At 35.6% G+C, this 20,700-nt stretch overlaps 2 protein-coding genes and 1 pseudogene across 6 annotated transcripts in view; 2 read left to right on the forward strand and 1 right to left on the reverse strand.

Annotated features, from left to right (window-relative positions):
• CATSPERT (catsper channel auxiliary subunit tau) overlaps positions 1–20,700 on the forward strand; it is a 152,119-nt gene that overhangs the window by 129,667 nt on the left and 1,752 nt on the right. The window contains 4 exon segments of the mRNA XM_089916510.1: positions 14,228–14,302; positions 15,379–18,675; positions 18,677–18,851; positions 18,854–18,951. Of these exon segments, the coding sequence (XP_089772636.1) occupies positions 14,228–14,302; positions 15,379–18,675; positions 18,677–18,851; positions 18,854–18,951 (3,645 nt within the window).
• The window catches only part of STRADB (STE20 related adaptor beta), a 102,488-nt gene that overhangs the window by 49,725 nt on the left and 32,063 nt on the right, over positions 1–20,700 (reverse strand). For all 5 annotated transcript variants that reach the window (XR_016394043.1, XR_016394042.1, XM_089916503.1 and 2 more), the window contains exons 11-12: positions 15,358–15,417; positions 7,668–7,700 (exon numbers count right to left, since the gene is read on the reverse strand). Coding sequence is in view for 3 of the 5 variants with exons in the window: in XM_089916503.1 (XP_089772629.1) it covers positions 7,682–7,700; positions 15,358–15,417 (79 nt within the window). In the remaining 2 variants the exon portion in view is untranslated. The remainder of the gene's footprint in view (positions 1–7,667; positions 7,701–15,357; positions 15,418–20,700) is intronic.
• On the forward strand, positions 3,882–4,575 carry LOC111171732 (WASH complex subunit 3 pseudogene; annotated as a pseudogene).

Here is a 20,700-nt window from a genome sequence, read left to right on the forward strand (position 1 = left end):
CATCACATCAAAACGAATAACATGCCTAGGAATAAACCTCCCTAAGGAGGTAAAAGATCTGTCTCTGAAAACTATAAGACACTGATGAAAGAAATTGAAGACAGAAAGATATACCATGTTCTTGGATTGGAAGAATCAATATTGTTAAAATGACCATACTACTTAAGGCAATCTGAAGATTCAATGCAATCCCCATCAAACTACCAATGGCATTTTTCACACAGGTAGAACAAAAAGTTTTTAAATTTGTATGGAAACATAAAAGATCCCAAATAGCTGAAACAATCTTGAGAAAGATGACTGGAACTGGAGGAATCATGCTCCCTGACTTCAGACTCTACTACAAAGCTACAGCAATCAAAACAGTATGGTAATGGCACAAAAACAGACATAGATGAATGGAACAGGATAGAAAGCCCAGAAATAAACCCACACACTTATGGTCAATTACTCTATGACAAAGAAAGCAAGGATATACAATAAAGAAAATACAGTCTCCTCAATAAGTGGTGCTGGGAAAACTGGACAGCTACATGTAAAGAATGAAATTAGAACATTCTCTAACACCAAACACAAAAATAAACTCAAAATGGATTAAAGACTTAAATGTAAGACCAGATACTATAAAACACCTAGGGGAAAATGTAGGTGGAACACTCTTTGACATAAATTGCAGCAATATGTTTTTGGATCCTCCTCTCAGAGTAATGGAAATAAAGATAAAAAATAAACAAATGGGACCTAATTAAACTTATAAGCATTTGCCCAGCAAAGGAAACCATAAACAAAACAAAAAGACAATCTATGGACAGGGAGAAAATATTTGCAAATGCCATGACCAAAAAGGGATTAATCTCCAAAATATACAAACAGCTCATTCAGCTCAATAACAAAAAAACAAACAACCCAATCAAAAAATGAGCAGAAGACCTGAATAGACATTTATCCAAAGAAGACATACTGATGGCCAAGAGGCACATGAAAAGATGCTCAGCATCACTAATTATTAGAGAAATGCAAATCAAAACTACAATGAGGTATCACTTTTCACCAGTCAGAATGACCATCATTAAAAAGTCTATGAATAATAAATGCTGGAGAGGGTGTGGAGAAAAATGAACCCTGCTACATTGTTGGTGGGAATGTAAATCGATACAGCCACTATGGAGAATAGTATGGAGGTTACTTAAAAAACTAAAAATAGAGCTACCATACGATCTAGCAATTCCACTCCTGGGCATATATTGAGAGAAAACTCTAATTTGAAAAGATACATGCACCGCAGTGTTCATAGCAGCACTATTTACAATAGCCAAGACATGGAAGCAACCTATTTGTCTATCAACAGATGAATGGATAAAGAAGATGTGGTAGGTACAGATATAAAATGGAATATTACTCAGCCATTGAAAAGGATGAAATAATGCCATTTGCAGCCACATGGTTGGACCTAGAGATTATCATACTAACTGAAGTAAGTCAGAGAGAGAAAGACAAATATCATATGATATCACTTATATGTGGAATCTAAAAAATGATACAAAGGATCTTATTTACAAAACAGAAATAAACTCACAGACATAGAAAACAAACTTATGGTTACCAAAGGGGATAGTGTTGGGTGGGAGTGAGATAAGTTTGGAATTTGGGATTAACATATACACACTACTATATATAAAATAGGTAAACAGCAAAATCTACTGTATAGCACAGGGAACTATACTCAATATCTTGTAATAACCTACAATGGAAAAGAATCTGAAAAATTATATATATATATGTATGTATGTATGTATGTATGTATAACTGAATCACTTTTTGTACACTTAAAACTAACACAACATTGTAAATTAACTATACTTCAATTAAAAAAAAAAAGACAGGGCCTTCCCTGGTGGTCCAGTGGTTGAGAATCCTCCTTCCAATGCAGAAGACACGAGTTCGACCCCTGTCGGGGAACTAAGATCCCACATGCTATGGGACAGCTAAGCCTGCACACCACAACTAGAGAGCTCGCATGCCGCAATTACAGAGCCCACGCGCTCTGGAGCCCATGTGCCATAACTAGAGAGAAGCCCGCACACCACAGCTAGAGAGAAGCCCACACACCACAACTAGAGAGAAGCCCACACACCACAACGAAAGATCCCACATGCCACAGCTAAGACCCAACACAGCCGAAAAAAAAAAAAGACAGTTGGCAGTGTGAATCAAAAACATAATCCAACAACATGTTGTCCACAAGAAATTAACTTCAAATATCAGTGCAATGACATATGTAAACTAAAAGCAAAAGAATGGGAAAAGATGTGACTTCAAAATTTAATCATTAGGGCTTCCCTGGTGGCGCAGTGGTTGAGAGTCCTCCTGCCGATGCAGGGGACACGGGTTCGTGCCCCTGTCCGGGAAGATCCCACATGCCGCGGAGCGGCTGGGCCCATGAGCCATGGCTGCTGAGCCTGCGCGTCCGGAGCCTGTGCTCCGCAACAGGAGAGGCCACAACAGTGAGAGGCCCGTGTACGGCAAAAAAAAAAAAAAATATATATATATATATATATATATATATAAATTATTAAATGCAACAAGGGCTATATTAATATCAAATAAAGTAGATAGACTTACTTGCAAAGAAAATTACTAGAGATAAAGAGGAATGTTATATAATAATACAAGTGTCACTCCACCAGGAAGACATAACAATACTAAAGTAACAAAGCATGACATTACATGATAGAGCTGAAAGAGGTAATAAAATCCACCCTTATATTTGGGGATGTCAACACCTCACTCTCAGTAAATATAGAACTACTAGACAGAAAATCAGCAAGAATATAGAACACCTTAACAACACAATAAACCAACAGGATCTAACTGACACTCTATCCAACAATAGCAGAGTACACAGTGTTTTCAAGTGCCCATGGAACATTCACTAAGATAGGCCACATCCTGGACCATAAAACCAAGTTCAACACATTTAAAATAATTAAAACTATGTGAAGTGGTGCTGTCTGACCATAATGGAATATAGGGAGTTCAAGGGATTTGGGGGCTGATCAAGGAAAACCATTTGACCAGGAGGTGGCAGTAGCACACACAGCTTTATTTGAGTGACACTTCGACAGGTTTGCATGTGGGGGAAGTTTCTCACGGCATGAGACCATCTAGAGGCTACCGCACAGAGGCCAATACTCGGAGAGAAAGACAAGGACATTCCTAGAGGAGAGGGATATCAGAGAGAGGGTTACATCTCTAGGTGATTTCACTCAGCAGCCTGGAAGGGAGTCTCTGGGTCAGGAACCCCAAAAGGCAGCAGAGTCTTGGGGTCTTTATAACCCCAGGGTTTATTTTACCTATGGCTAGTATATGCTGGGCACAGTTTCTTGAGTATATAAAGCAGGCAGGCTCTAAATAGTTAAAAAATCTGCTTATTTGGTTGTGTTTAAAATAATTGGATGTGTACAAATTTTAGTCTGGTGCTGGCAGACTTTTGAGCTAATGGGTCTCAGCCTGCTGTGAATAGGTAAACAACCTGGGGTGGGTGGGGTGGCAATACACAGAGGCCATCTTTGTCTTGCATACAGAACACAGAATCAAATGAGAAATCAATAACAGAAAGACAACAGGAAAATCTCCAAACACTTGGAAATTTTAAAACACACTTCTAAATAATCCCTGGGTCAAAGAGGAGATCTCAAATGGAATTAAAAATGCATAGAATAAAAATGAACATATAACATATCAAAATTGTTAAGACAGTTAAAACAGCAGCACTGAGAGAAATGTATAGCACTAAATGCATACATTGGAAGAGGAAAACTTTCAAATTAATAAGCTAAGCTCCCACACCTCAAGAGCTTAGAAAAAGAAGGAGCAAAATAAATCCAAAAAGATGAATGAAGGAAATAATAAAGAACAGAGAGGAGATGGATGAGGATGGGCTTCCTCTCATGGGGTCAGGCATAGACCTGACTAAGGTGCCAGCTGTTCAACAGAACAGAACGGTGGCATTTCTAAACCAATTTGTGCTACACAGTGTACAGTTTCTCAACCGATTTTCTACAGTTTGTGAGGAGAAACTGGCAGACCTTTCTCTTTGTATCCAGCAAATTGAAACAACTCTCAATATTTTAGATGCAAACTTGTCATCTATCCCAGGGCTAGATGATGTCACGTTTGAAGTATCTCCTATAAGTGTCACTAGGATCACAAATGAAACACATTCTGAAACCACTTCAGAGCAATCACAGCAGAACAGTTTACAAGACTCTGGACCACAGGAAAGTGAAGTAACACCAGAAAATATCTTAACTGTAGCCAAGGATCTAAGATATGCCAGATATCTCAAAATGGGTGGGTATTCCAGTGATGGCAGTAAGAAACAAAATGATATCAGAAGGACTAGACCCAGATCTTCTAGAGAGGCCAGATGCTCCAGTGCCTGATGGTGAAGGTGAAAAAAATATAGAAGAAAGTTCAGACAGCAAATCTTCTTTTAGTGACTAAGCTTAATTTTTATAACAATTACATATACATGTGTTGGTACACATTTACATTCTATAAGAAAGAGAGCCTGAACTTTAACTCAGTCATAAAAACACCACATGGCTACATATCCACCACCAAGCTTCCTCTATGTTAAAAAATAAATAAATCATTTACAATAAAAAAAACCAGAAATCAGTGAAACTGAAAATTTTTAAAAAATAGAGAAAAATCAATGAAACAAAGAAAGCTCGTTCTTCAAAATAATCCATAAAATTGATAAATCTCTAACAAGACTGACAAAGGTAAAAAGAAGATGCAAATCACCAAAATCAGGAATGAAACCTGATATACCACTACATACATATATGCAACCATTAAAAAGATAACAAGGAAATACTACAAAAATTTTTATGCTCATAACTTAGAAGAAATGAACCAAGTCCAGAAAACCACATACTAAATCAAGATGAATTAAACTGAATAGTCCTGTAGCCATTAAAGAAATTGAATTGGTAATTTAAAAGTTCCTGGAAAAGAAATGTCCAGGCCCAGATGGTTTCACAGGAGAACTTTACTAACGTTAAAAAAAAACCAAAACACTAATTTTACACAACCTATTCTGAGAGAGAAGAGGAAGGAACACTTTCCAACTCATTTTATGAAGCTAGTATTACTCTGATACCAAAACAAGATAAAGACATTACCAAAAAAAGAAAACTACAGACTAATATCTCTCATGAACTTAGATGCATAAATCTTCAACCAAATATTAGCACACCAATACTGTAATGTATAAAAAGAACTATATACAATGGCAAATGGTAAGTATTTCAGGTGTGCAAGGCTGGTTCAGCATTTGAAAATCAGTCCATGTAACCTATGATACCAACAGAATAAAGGAGAAAAATCATATGATCATATCAATTGATACAAAAAAAGTTCTTCACAAAATTCAACACCCAATCATGATATAAAACTCTCGACAAGGTAGTATTAGAGGGTAAATTCCTCAACTAGATAAAGAGCATCTACAAGACCTCCATATTACATTATACTTAATGGTGAAAGACTGAAGGTTTTCCTTCCAGGATCAGGAACAAGGCAAGTATGTCTGCTCTTATTATTCTTTTTCAATATAATACTGCAAGTTTTAGCCATTGTAATAGAGCAGGAAAGGGGAATAAAAGTCACACAGATCGGAAAAGAAGAAATCAAACTGTCTCTATTTTCAGATGAAAAAGTTATCTATGTAAAATAGCAAGGAGTCTACAAAAAAACCTACAAGAACTAGTAAGTGAGTTGAGCAGTTTAAAGGATAAAAATTCCAAATGCAAAAATCGACAGCATTTTAACACTCAGCCATAAAAAAGAATGAAATAATGCCATTTGCAGCAACATGGATGGACCTAGGGATTATCATACTAAGTGAAGTAATGCAGGCTGAGAAGGACAAATATCATATGATATTGCTTATATGTGGAATCTAAAAAAAATGATACAAATGAACTTATTTACAAAACAGAAATAGATCCACAGACGTAGAAAAAAAATTTACAGTTACCAAAGGGGAAGGTGGAGGGAGGGATAAATTAGGCATTTGGGATTAACATATACACAGTACTATACATAAAATACATAAGCAACAAGGTTCTACCATATAGCACAGGGAACTATACTCAATATTTTATAATAACCTATAAGGGAAAAGAATCTAAAAAAGAATATACACACACACACACACACACAAATGAATCACTTTGCTATACACCTGAAACTAACACAACATTGTAAATCAACTATACTTCAATTTTTAAAAATCAGCAGCATTTCTACATACTAACATGAACATGTGGAAACAAAAATTTTAAACACAATAACATTTATAGTAACTCCAAAGAAAACTAAATACTTTTAAATCTAACAAAGCATGTACAGGATCTAGATGATAAAAATCACAAAATGTTGACGGAAGAAGTCAAGGACCTAAATAAATACACATACCATATTCATGAATTGGAAAACAACATAGTAAAGATGTCAGTTCTCCCCAGATTGACCTATAGATTTAATGTAATTTCTATCTAAATACCAGCTCTTTGTAAATATAGACAAGATCATTCTAAAATGTATATAGAAAGGCACAGCTCCTAGAATAGCTAAAATCATCTTTAAAAAGAAGAAAATGGGAGGAATCACTTTACCTAATTAAGGCCTACTAGCTACAGTAATCAAGCTACAGTAATCAAGAGTCAAGATAGTGTGGTATTAGAGGAGAGAGAGACACAAAGATCAATGGAACAGAATAGACATCCCTGAAATAGACCCACAAAAGTATGCCCAACTGATTTTTGACAATGATGCAAAAGCAATTTAATGGAGGAATGATAGCCTTTTCAAGAAGTAGTGCTGGAGCTATTGCACATCCATGGGCAAACAAAACCAAACCTTGACCTAAGTCTCTTACCTAAAATAAAAAACAGTAATAAATTTAAGTGCTGGTGAAATGTAGAGAAATTGCTGATGGGAATTTTAAATTTTATAACCACTCCTGAAAACAGTTTGGTAGTTTCTCAAAAAACTAAATATGCAACTGCCATGTAACCCAACAATTATACTCTTGGGCATTTATCCCAGAAAGATTAAGTCTTATGATCACACACACAAAAACACCGTGAACACAAATATTTATAGCAGCCTTATTCATAGTAGCCAAAAAGTGGAAACAACACAAATGTTCTTTAATTGGTGAACAGCTAAATAAACTGTGCTACCTCCATGCCATGGAATAATACTCAACGATACAAAGGACCTTTGATACATACAACAACCTGGATGAATTTCCAGAGAATTATGCTGAGTGAAAAAAAGCCAATCCCCAAATATTATATGCTATATGACTTCATTTATATGAAATTCTTGAAATTACAAAATTATAAATGTAGAGCAAGTTAGTGGTTGCCAGGCATTAAGTAGGAGGTGGATACAGGAAAGAAATGGGTGTGACTCTAAAAGGACATTAGGGATCCTTGTGGAAATGTCTGCATCTTAACTGTACAATGTCAATATCCTGGTTGTGATATTGATATTACATCGTTTTGCAAGATGTTACTGTTGAGGGAAACTGGATAAAAGGTACGTGGTCAAGAGTTTAATTTTTTTTAAAGAAAAAGAAAACTTACCTTAAATATTTTTCTTAAGGGTGGTAGTCAGACCTGTATATGACAGATAAAACTAAATTAAGTTGAACAAGATAAATTCAGTGGGTAACCCATAAAACATAGGTTACATAAAATCAACAGACTTAGAAAGATGAAAGAATCTATCACCTAGGGCAACAGGCTTATAAATTGAAGACATATCAGAGTTCTAGAACAAATTCCTAAAAGTCTAAGCTAATTGCTTCATAAACAAGTCACAAAATCTTCAGAATCTATGGTAAAATAAACTTTGAAGTTTGAAGTTAAAAGAAGAGTTTTTTTATGAACCAAGGTAGTGTGTTAAAGAAATGCAGTATTTTGAGACAAACTTCTGGAGTGCTAATCTGAATTGGAAAGGACTAACGTCTCTTTCAACTCATAGCTAATTCAGGTGACAGTCTTTCAATAGTTCCTTCACATTTTTAGAGCCCCTTCATAAATTAAGATTTTCAAGATATAGCTTAATAAGTTTCTATTTAAACCCTGACAATGACAGGATGCTAAATCATTTCCCCAAAGGTCAGGGTGGAAGAAAGGTAGGGGGGATGGGGAATTTAATTTTATCTACCAATGAAAAGCAGTGTTTGTTGATGGTAAGAGAATTAGGAATAGGAAACTAGGATATAGGAAGAAGAGCTTGGATTTTACCGTAAGAAATATCTAGGTTCAAATCCAGATTCTTCCACTACCATGGTCACATAACTTTGGGCAATTTACATCTGACTTTCAGTTTTCTCATCGCAAAATGAGTATACTATCATCTGTTTCAAAGAATTTTAAAGGGTTTGGAACATAATAGTCACTTGCTAAATGGTAAGTATTATCTTTATTCACCTATACAAGTATATAATAGGATAAATATGAGAAGCAGAATTGTTGGATCAAAGTATATGAGCATATTTACTTTTGATAGATACTACCAGATTATCTTTTAAACCAGATTTACTTATTTGCATTTGCACCCAAAATGTAGGAAAATATCCATTATCTCACAGCCTGGTCATTTTTGTTTTTGTTAATTTGATGCACAAAAATGATATTCTATTGATTTGCATTTTCCTGAGAATTAATGAGTGAACAGTTTTCATGTGTTTATTATCCATTTGTATTTCTGTTATTTGACTGTTTATAATCTCTACTCATATTTACAAATTGGGTTGTGTGTTTATTTATGTGTGAAAATGCTTTATGTATTTTGAATAAAAATGCTTTGTTGGGGCTTCCCTGGTGGCGCAGTGGTTGAGAGTCCGCCTGCCGATGCAGGGGACAGGGCTTCGTGCCCCGGTCTAGGAGGATCCCACATGCCGCGGAGCGGCTGGGCCCGTGAGCCATGGCCGCTGAGCCTGCGCGTCCGGAGCCTGTGCTCCGCAACGGGAGAGGCCACGGCAGTGAGAGGCCCGCGTACCGCAAAAAAAAAAAAAAAAAAAAAAAGCTTTGTTATCTATGCTGTTTGTTATCTGCATTTTTTTTTTTTTTTACTTCTTCGGCGTCCTTATAGAAATTTGAACTGTTTATGTGGTCAAATCGGGCCGCTTTTCCTTTGCGGCTGTTAGTTTATATCTTGTTTAGATTATCCTTCCCCTCTCCAAGATTATGTCAGCATTCTCCTAGCTGATTTTCTATGTATACTTTTTTAAAATATATGTATACTTTTTCTATGTATACTTTTTTTAAATATAAAAAAGGACTATGTGTACTTTTTTATATTTAAATATTTAATCCATCTATACTTAATTTTTTTGGTATGAGGTAAAGATCTATTGATAATTTTGCTGAAGTGGATAGATGATTACCTCAACGCTATTTATTAATTGTTCACATAGTTAACATGTTTTTGTCTGTCAGTATCCCTTCTTGAGGATAATATCCTCAATCCTTGGTGTAGTTGCCAAACTTGACCCTCTGCCTCTGTGGCAACAAGGATGACCATGTAGTTTGACATAAAAATATTCAGAGGGACTTTCCTGGTTGTCCAGTGGTTAAGACTCCACGCTTCCGCTGCAGGGGGCACGGGTTCAATCCCTGGTTGGGGAACTAAGATCCCGCATGGTGCAGGGCGAAGCCAAAAAAATAATAAAAATTTACTTTAATTTAAAAAGATAAAAATATTAAGACAAGTCTATATAATGTTGATTTCATAAGGAATATGTTAAAAATAAACTTAAATAATAGAATGAGTATGAAAGAAAAGCGTGAAAAGTCAATACTTTTTTTAATAATAGAATTTAGTGTATGAAATCAACATTGTATGGAATTCCCACTTAAAGGACAAATTAAGCACAGTTTTGGCATTAATATCTCACCTCTTTTAAAGAAGACATACAGATGGCCAGTAGACACATGAAAAGATGCTCAACGTCACTAATTATTAGAGAAATGCAAATCAAAACTGCAGTAAGGTACCACCCTACACCGGTCAGAATGGCCATCATTAAAAAGTCTACAAATGGGCTTCCCTGGTGGCACAGTGGTTGACAGTCCGCCTGCCGATGCAGGGGACACGGGTTCGTGCCCCTGTCCGGGAAGATCCCACATGCCGCGGAGCGGCTGGGCCCGTGAGCCATAGCCGCTGAGCCTGCGCGTCCGGAGCCTGTGCTCCGCAACGGGAGAGGCCACAACAGTGAGAGGCCCGCGTACCGCAAAAAAAAAAAAAAAAAAAGTACCTGTCAGCTCAGTCTGCCTCTGTTTTAAGATATTCTCTCAGAAGCTTCTCCCGACAAGTTCCAATTATATGTAGTTGGCCAGAACCTTGTCACATGGCCACTCCTGTCTTTTAAAGGAGGCTGGAAGATGCAGCTTTTTGAGTAAGGGTTTTTGCCCCTAAAAAAATTGAGGTTCTTGAGATAATATGTATTTTGGGAAAGTAACTCTCATTCTCTGTCACAGGGAGCAAGAGACTAGTTAAGAGACTATTGTTGGGAAGATGATGGTCGCTTGTGCTACAGTGGTAGTAGGTGGTGGTCGGATATGATTGGATACTTGATATATTTTGAAGCCAGTAGCCACAGAACTTAATGCTGGGTTATATATGAAAAGAAGAAGGTGGAGAGATAGGGTGACACAGGTTTCTGGTCTAATAATTCAGTAGATAGCATCATTACCTGAGATGAGGAAAAACAGAGAAAAGCCAAGGTTTTGTGGGTTTTTTGAGGGGGAGGGGAGCAGGGTGGTAATCTAGAATCTATTATGTATACATTAAATTTGACAAGCCTATTATATAGCTAAGTGGAAATCAATAATACCCTTTTAGATATTTCTGAGGATACTATTTAGAATCTTTTCCAAGGGTCATCCTCCCCCTACATTCCTCAGAAATAGCTCTATTTACTCTGGGGTTAGTTCTGTTTATTCTTATTGATCGTTCACTTACATGTACTGATTTTCCTCATATCTGATGAGCTTTGTTGGCTCACTTTATATTTGTGAATGAAGGAATATGTTGGTTGTATAGGTATTCTCTGTGTGACAGGCCAGCTTCCCTGGAGGGTATATGGGGATGGAAGAGGGCAGGCAGGATGGCTGGAGACCCTACAGCATTTCCAAAGAACCAGTGTATTTCTCTCCTGAATAGAACTTTCTTTCCTTCCTTTTTATCCCCCTTCAGTTATCTGATGTGAAAATGTGAGTGGCTGTAAGCTCTGCTCTGCTGCTCTGCTGCTCTTCCAAGGCTCAAAACTCATACAGGGTCCCCACCTAGGCAGATTGCACACTTTCTCAGAGAGCAGTTTTGGTCTTACTTGTTTTGTTGTTGTTTGTTTTGGTGTTTGGTGAGTGATTGGGGAAAGACAATGCTGCCAGCAATGTATGTTCTGTTTGCACTGAGAAAGAGAACAGTGATAAAGAAGGGTCCAAGTGATCCAGCTGTTCCAAATGCAGCTTTTTAATTAATACTATGACAATTGCACCATCCTCTGATTCTCTTTGTATATGTTGACCTTGAATTTATTGCTTCTCAGGCCTACCTGATTTCTGTTATTTAAAGCTCTGGTTTTCTTTCTTTCTTTTTATTAATTAATTAATTAATTTTTGGCTGAGTTGGGTCTTTGTTGCTGTGCTCTGGCTTTCTCTAGTTGTGGCGAGTGGGGGCTACGCTTCGTTGCAGTGCCGGGCTTCTCATTGCGGTGGCTTCTCTTGTTGCAGAGCATGGACTCTAGACGCGCAGGCTTCAGTAGTTGTGGCACGCGGGCTCTAGAGCACAGGCTCAGTAGTTGTGGCACCCGGGCTTAGTTGCTCTGCAGCATGTGGGATCTTCCCGGAGCAGGACTCGAACCCGTGTCCCCTGCATTGGCAGGCGGATTCTTAACCACTGTACCACCAGGGAAGTCCCAAAGCTCTGGTTTTCTTGATGGGGGTTTTCCATTAAGTCAATCCATCTGCTTTCCTATTTTCCAAACTTTCTCAACTTTCTGGATCTTGGTGTGTTACCTTACTGATTTCTAGTATTCCAATGGGATTTGTTAACCAAAATTTCAGAAATGGAGACCTGATTGAAATAGAAGGTGTTTATTTGAGGTCTGTTAGGACTGCAGCCTGGGAGACACATATTCAAGCACTTGAATTGTGTTCCACTGGACTACAAAATGGGGGAGACTTATAAAGGCAAAAACTGCAAGGTTACATTTAGTTACATGAGTTGTTTATCAAGAATTATGATTGGAGCAGCCAAGAAGTAAGGGTGCTTGTTAAGTAAGGATTGGTTGGGGTCTGAAATGGTTGCATAATTACAAGGGGAGACCTTAAGACCATAAGTTTGCAGCTGGCAGGTATTGTTCTGAATACTGCTGGTGGTGTCCTTGGGTCTGGTACAGTTCAGAGAAAGTTCAGGTTTTCGGTGGTGCAGTGACCACTGAATGATACCAGATCTTATCTGAGACAAGATCCTCAGTGGCCACCTGACTCTGTTTTTGTATGCCTGAACCATGATTACTCCATTATAATTTCAATTTGTCATCAGATTTTTCTTTTGAAAATATTATTTTCTGTTAATTTACTGGAACTTTGGGAAGTAGGAGAAGGTAAACACACATGTTCAGTCTACCATCTTGAAGCTCCTGTATTGGCTTCTTTTTTTTGTCCTTTTCTAGCATCCTGATCACTTCCCTCTCATATAACTATCCTGGATTTTTTAACTAACAAAAGTATCGTATGTTTATCTAATCAATAACACAGAGTTAAACAGAGTAAAAGTTAATTGCGTCCTCTTTCCTCTCCTCCAGAGTTACTCCCTTGAGAAAACAATGTTAACATTCTGTATCTTTTCATATATTTTTCCATGCTTATATTGGGGGGGGGTTATTTATTTGTTTTGTGTGTTTTACAAAAATTAGATCATATTTCTTCCTCTACTTTTTCTTCCACTTCCTTGTCTTACATATTTCTTTTAATTTTAATTTTCTACTAAATTCATTTAGGCAATAAACTTTCAAATGTTAGAATTTAAACTGTTTTTAAGGGAGATTTTGGAAAATTCAGGCAAAGAAAAACAAAATGAGCAAAGGAACAGGTGTGGAAAAGTACGAGATATATTTTTAGAATTCAGAGTTAGACACATTTTCCTGGAGAGAAACTATAGTGGGGAATACTGAGATACTTGCAGAAATTATTTAGAGTCAGTGTGTGAGGGCAATGAATAACACAACGTAGGAAGCTGCTGAAGATTTAAGAATAAAGTCATGTTATTAACTGCTTAATATTAATGAACACTTAAACCAAAAGTATTTCTTATGAAAGCGTCATTCATTGAATTATTTGAACTAACTTGATATATAATGAACCCCCTACAAACTAAAGGAGAAAATGTGTAGGAAAGCGGTTTATAGTACTAAGTGTTCTGCAAAGAGATGGTATCAAGTTTTCTCTAAACATTATGATGTTTTCAAAGCACCATTGTCTTTCACTGAAGTCTTGATTGTGTGGTAGTAGGAGCATCAGATGAAAATTTAGGATGCCTAGGATTTAGGCTACTAATCATCTGGTAATTTAGGGCAATAATTTCAACTGCAGATTTTTGTGTAAAACAAAGAGTAGGACTTTATTATCTCTAAAGTGTCATCCATCTCTAAAATGTCAGTGGTTCTGTGATTCTATAATTGTTCCTGTACACCTTGATTTAGTACGAAGTGTTTCCTTAGGCAGTAAGTACCCATTTAACAATTACAGCTTGAGAGTCATTGAAAATGCTATCTCAGTGTAATATCAGATGCTATTTATTATCTAAAGCATTTCACAACCTTCTAGAATTAGATTACATTTGTTCTAACAGTTCTGTTTTCCAATTTTGTTTCTGCTTAAAGTTGCTGAGCATTATTTTGATTTTACACATTCAATAGGGTGAATATTATGGTGTCAGGGAAGCTAAGATTATATATATTTCTGATATAAATTTCTTTTGATTATATGCAAATTATGGTAGTTATGAGAAAAATACTTATTTAGTTTTTAACATGTTTAATATCTTTAATAACTATTGAAGGAATAAAATTATTTTGGGAAATATCCTTTCATTACAAGCAGTCTAAAATTAAAACTTCTCTTTTTATAAGGTGGCTTTTTCACCAAAAGAATACATTTCACCATCTTTCAAACCAGAATATATAGAATTCAAGCCAAAATATCAGGTACTGTTTTCTTATCCCAATATCAGCTATACTTAAATACTAGGTTTCTGTAATACTTTATGTAATTCAGTGGTTCCAAAGCCAGACTACCCAGTAGAAACACTCACCCATCTTTACAAAAATACATATTCCCAGGTCCCACCTCTGACCTAATGAATCTCAGTTTGGAAATGGAGCCTGGGAATCTGTATTTCTCAAAAAACAAAACAAAACAAAAAAACAGGGATTCTTATGCTGTCACCTGGGTATCAATTAGCATTTGAAAACCATATGAACTAAAACAAATACTAGGCTGATTATTTCACATTTTGCTTTTTTTAATTGGATAATAGAGAAGTTGTATGAACAAAGAGTTTGAATAAGAGACTTCATTTTCTAGGCTATTTCAATAATAGAATAGCCTGATCCCAGAGCTTACAAAACTGCCTATGGCTATTACACTGACATTTCACTGTAACTGAGAATTTTTTGTACTGTTCTCTACCATTTCTGAGGCATATATAATATTTATCAAAAAGCAAGTTTCTACTGTAACATGCTAAGGACTAGGTGGAACTCATCATCATTGTTAAAACTCTCAGGTTTAAAGGCAGATGATCTGTGTTCCCAAGTCACTCTTTAGAGAATATTTATGATACTTTTAATGGAATATCTACTACTTGCTTTGCATTTAAAAAAAAATTACCCACATTGCTACTAAAATATTTATATGGATAGGACTTAGATCTTGATGTTAGCCTTTGTCTAAGCAAATGGAGCTAACACTGGAAATCGAGTTCTTAAACAAACAAACTATTGATGAGTGCCTTTTAAGTTTAAAAATATTCCAGGTAGCAAAAAGCTCTTGAACACAACATAGTATCAGAATTAGGAATTTGAAAAATTTGCATTAAAATTCTCATTATTATTCCAATTTCAAATATTTTAAAATAATTAAAGTTGGTTTTCTCTTTGTAGAAGTCAGGAAGATGAACAGATAAATTGGCAGATTGCTCAAAGAGAATTAACTAAAAATTTTATTATAAATTTAAAACAAATGCGTCTGAATTTCTTACCTTTTTTTTTTAATATTACAGTTCCAGAAATTCAACATCAAGAACGGTTTTGATCCTTTTCTAAGGAATATAAACAACAAAATGTCAGTCAGAAAAAGGAAAGACCAAGATATGTTCAAATGTAGAAATATTTTCAGTGCCGAGGTTATAGAGCATGAAGACCAAGATCCTCCTTACCCAACACATTCAAAAACTGCAAGCCCTGCTAATAAAACCTGGCCCCATAATCTTGATATCATCACAATAAAGGGTTTAGACACTAAGAATAAGTTAGCCAGTGATCCTGGTATCACCGCACTAAAGACTTCAGACCTTAAGAATAAGTTAGTCCATGATCCGGGTATCATCACAATAAAGACTTTAGACACTAAGAATAATTTAGCCCATCATCCTAGTATCACCACAATAAAGACTTTAGACACTAAGAATAAGTTACAGGAAAGGCTACCAAATGTATCTTTACCAAACTTTGAGGGAGAATCATCAATGACTGGAAAAGTCAATGTAAATAAATGTTGCCTCTCAAAATCATTAAGTCTTACTTCCCACATAGAAAATTTAAAACAATCAATGGTGCTCAAGTTAATTTTAAGTAAAAATCTGCAAGACCTTTCAAATATATTATTTTCTACACCTGAAGTTTCTATGGACACCGAAGCAAGAAAGAAAAGTCATAGTTCTCCACTTCTGGCTCTTCATGATGAACAACCAAGTAGTTTGGAAGGCGAAGTATTTGAAAAAATTCAAGATTTAAATAGCTGGCTTTCAGAAGGAGACATTTTAAATTCAAAGTCTCTTTTAAATGAAATAATTAAAGATATTCCCACAGATTCACTTTCAGAAGGTGGACCAGGAAATTCTCCAGAGGTAGAAAAGGAACCTGTCTCTGAAAAACACTTAGAGGCTGGTGAGATAGATTTTCCAATTAAAAAAAAGAGTAGTTTCAAAAAGAAACATTTAAAAAGTGAAGTATCTAGCTCCAAACCAGATTTGAATAGCCTTGTATATGATTATGTTATAAAGCAAATATTTACTGCACCGATCTTCTCAGAGCTGGGGAGAGGAGTGAAAGAATCGAGTGAGACACAGATAAACTCGCAGAGTCAATTACCCACAGCTTGGGAGAGTTCGCCTTCCAATGTTCTAATTCACTATGAAGAAAACAATAATGAAATAGAATTTCCGCTGGCCAAATCTGTTATAAGCCAGATAATACAAGCATTTCCTGTAGATACTCTTTTAGAATCGGGGATAATCAAAGTGATAGAATTAGATAAAGAATATCAGAAGGGTTTTTTGCTGTATACAGAGACAGCTTTTGCTGAAGAAAAGCCAAAGTATTCCACAGAGTATTATTCAGATATCAGAAGCAAAACAGAACCTCTTTCAGAGCAAAATACACCCATCATTCACAAAGAAACCACTTCTTTTAATGGAGTTGAATTCACAGACAAAGGCCAAAATAGATCCCCACAAGATTCAAAATATCAGTCGACACCAGATAAAAAAACAGATTTGCCAAGCAATGGTCAGAGGCTTGATAGAGAAGAAAATGATCTAAGTTCTACTTTAGAAAATTTAAGTAACACACTAATGGGTAAACTTAATAACTCTGATGTAATAATGTTAAAATCCCTTTTGAAAAACATATTTAATGTTTTTTTCAAATATAGTCAGTCTAAAAGCAGACAACCAGAAAAAGAATTAGAAAGACTAATTGAACATCCTTTTCCAAGTCAGACAGAAGACCTTGAAGAAATCGAAGAGAATTTTGATAAAGTAGACAAATTGGGGAGAAAACCTATTTTGAATCCAAAGCTGCATGTATTTCTAGAAGAACTCTCAGAGTCAGAAATAAAAAATTTTAAATCTGAATTAAGTAAACATATCCAGCATTACCTTGTAGAAAGGCTTTCAGAATCAGGATATATCAACAAAGAGGACTTACCAGAAATCTATCAAAATCTGTATTTGATGAATGAGAAAGTAGAACCAAAAGGGCAAAATATTTTTCTGGAGAAATATTCAGAAACTGTAAAAGAAATCATGTCTTTTATAAATAATTTTAATCATCATTTCATAGATAAACATTTGGAAATAAAGCTAAGATCTTTTTTAAATGAAATTCTCCAAAACTATTTCCTAAAAAACCTTTCAGACAACAGTTTATTTAAAGACGCAGAACCTGAGCCTATACACTCAAATGTATCTTCTCTAAGAGCTAAAAGTGCCTCAATATCTTTTCATGAGTTAGGACAAGATATTTCAAGAGGGAGTTTTGGTAGTAGGCTTGAAATAAACATGAAATACCCCTTAAGTAAATCTCTACGAAACTATCTTATAGCTTTATCAGAAAATGAACTCTTAGATCTAAAAGCTGATTTAAGCAAACACCTCCAGAGCCTTTTTATAGAAAAACTGTCAAAATCAGGACTAATCACAGAAAGGCAATTAGAGGGGATAAGCCGGCATATAAATTTGGTTAATTCTACTTTCACACCATTAAAATGTATAAAGCCAGATTTGTCTTTAAGAGATGAAAATCAGTTTGTGGAGGAACATTCAGAAAAGCAAAATAAATATTCAAAAATTGCTCAGAAAACCACTTTACAAAAGGTTTCTGAAGATAGACTTGTAGAAACAGAGTTGACCAAAAAGGAAGAAAAGGAACATTTTTCCTTAGAGAATATTAAAGAAAGTCCATCACTAATTCAGGAACAGAAAAGATACTATCCTAAGGAAGCGAAAATACTCAGTTTAATTAAAGTACAACCTTGTTCCAACAAAAATACCCAGGCAATTCCAGTAAATAAGTCATCAGAAAGACTTACAGATACAATGCCTAAGAAACAAAGGAAAGAACACGGTTTCATGCAGTTTCCTCAAGCAGAGAACTGTGATTTTAAAACAGAGATACAAGACCCACATAGTTGGAGTGGTAAATCAAAAATAACTCAATCAAATGCTTGCTTTGAAAAGACACTGAAAATGAAGTCCCTTGACAAAAAGGAGCACAATAACACCTATAAATTGATAGTACAGGAAAATCCTGAAGCAGTGCTGTCACCGTATCCAAGAATTCCTAATTGCAAGATGCCAAATGAAGATGAGGAATATGTAAACAAACTCACTTTTCCTTCCAGGCAAAGTAATACTCTAACTCGCCTCAATGCAGAGGCTGGAGAGAAATCAAAATTAGAAGACTAGTATCGTCAGAGATGGAAAGGAAATAATAATAATTATAGAAAACAACATTTAGTAACATTTGCACATTACAAAGAAGAAATACAAACTCTTTATATAAAACCAAACAAACTCTTTATATAAAACCAAACAAAAGGTCCCTGAATCACAACAGCTTAAATATAAAGTTTTGATAGCTGAGAAAAACTCAAAACCATCCCTCTTCCCAGAAGTACTAAAGAGAGAAAATCTAAAGCCCAAGGTTCAAAAAGAAAGAGACCATGTCGGCAAACAAAAAAAGTCATTTAACAAGAAAGTATATTACCAACCACACTGCCCACCACAGGAATTCTTCTAAGAAAATCTGTTCCAAGGGCATTGCTTCATTGGACTGCAAGAAGAACTATACACGTAATAATGTTTTTCTAAGTCTTTTATTTCTGTATTTGGCAAAGTTCTGTAGATAATCTAGAGTCTATGTGTCTGCATGCAAGTATGTATGTAACCTTAACTGCCCCAAGATAAACAGACCTCCAAATTTTAAAAATTCTTCTGACATTCAGATATCACCTCACCTCATTCAAAGGCAATCAGAAAATCAAGGGAATGTTAACACACTTAGTGCCTTTATGTAAAATAAAGGGGACCCCCCTCTAGATCACGAATTAGAAAAAAAGCATTCTTTCCTCCAGGCCGGCTCTACCGGCCGACACAGCCTGGACAGGGTACACAGCTCTGTCTACGGAAGACTGGCTATTTCAGCCCTGACTGACCCCTCAGCCAGGGGCTGTTGTGCAGGCACAACCTGTAAAACCATTGGCAGTGGCTGTATACTACAGAAAGGCTGGGATTGTCTTTTCATGCAGATATAAGTATAAATATATAGTCTTTTTGCAGATTGCTGAATTATCTTTGTTTCAGTAAAACAAACTAAGTTCATATTATGTGCCAGTTATTCTGCTAAGCCTTAGAGATATGCAAAATTTACAATCTCTTGAATTATGAATTGTAAAATTTTAATTTAGCTTCTACTCTTTTCTTTTCTCTCTCATCACCACCCCTCTGCCATCTGCTGAGAAACATGGAAATTCATATATATTTTTAATATTAACATAAAACAATTAGGAAGGTAAATCTGCTACTAGACGTTATATAAACCATTCAAAAGCAAAGTTAAAATCTCTAGGAATGGAAGGGGCTTATTTTAATTTTCTGAAACACTGCTCTTCTCTATTAGCATATATAGATAGGCATGACCCACAGTTGGGAAAACGCACAAATTCTAAAATGAAATTATATTGATAATTTGATGTGCATAACTATCTTTGAATGAGAAAATAGATCTAATTTCAGAATAGTTGCTTTGAATTTGTTTTCCACAGCAAAGCAAATGATTACCTCTAGTAAATAGTAAAGCAAACATGTAGCAGGGTAAATATTATCAACATACTCTCAACTTTGTATTTCTCTTTTCTAAATTCAATAATTTAATAATGAGTGTGTGTGTGTGTGTGTGTGTGTGTGTACAGACAAGGAAAAGGAAGTAAAAGATGGGTTCATAGTTTTTGAAAAGCAAAGACTTTCTGAAGTTCCCTCAGATAAGTGGAATCTTTATTATCACTTTTCCAAACAAAATAAGAGATTGTGTTTATGTTATATGGTATGGGATCATATAGGATCTCAGAACCTTTATCCTAAGAATGGATAAGGGAGATAGTTATATTTACTTCCCTCTGTCAAACCAACAGTACCTAAACTTTTCTCTCTAGTAAAATTGACAGCAGAGAATTTGAGAGGTAAGAGGGCATTTTTCAGATCATCAGAAAGACTCGCTCATTTGATTCTCTAAAATCCAGGAAATCTCCCAAAGCAATCAAAGTAGAAGACAGGGAAATTGAGTTGTAGGCGCTTCCAGAAAAATAACCAGTGGTGTGGGTCTCCGTGCCCTTCTGCTGTCACTCTAGTAATGTTATATCAACTGTCAAGTAAAAATTATATGTTATCAATGTAGCAGAAATTCCCTTAATAATTGCTTAATAATTCCCTTACCTAATTGCTTCCATGTATATAAGATGGAAAAGGAAGAATGTTTACTTGCAAACCCAGGCAAAAATATGGACTCTTCATACCTCCTTCTTGGTAAATCTTCTCTCTCTTGCT

Source organism: Delphinapterus leucas, chromosome 8 (assembly GCF_059928025.1).
Source record: "Delphinapterus leucas isolate spDelLeu-1000000601 "Yukka" chromosome 8, BTC_Dleu_Yukka2, whole genome shotgun sequence".
NCBI classification, from domain to species: Eukaryota; Metazoa; Chordata; class Mammalia; order Artiodactyla; family Monodontidae; genus Delphinapterus; species Delphinapterus leucas.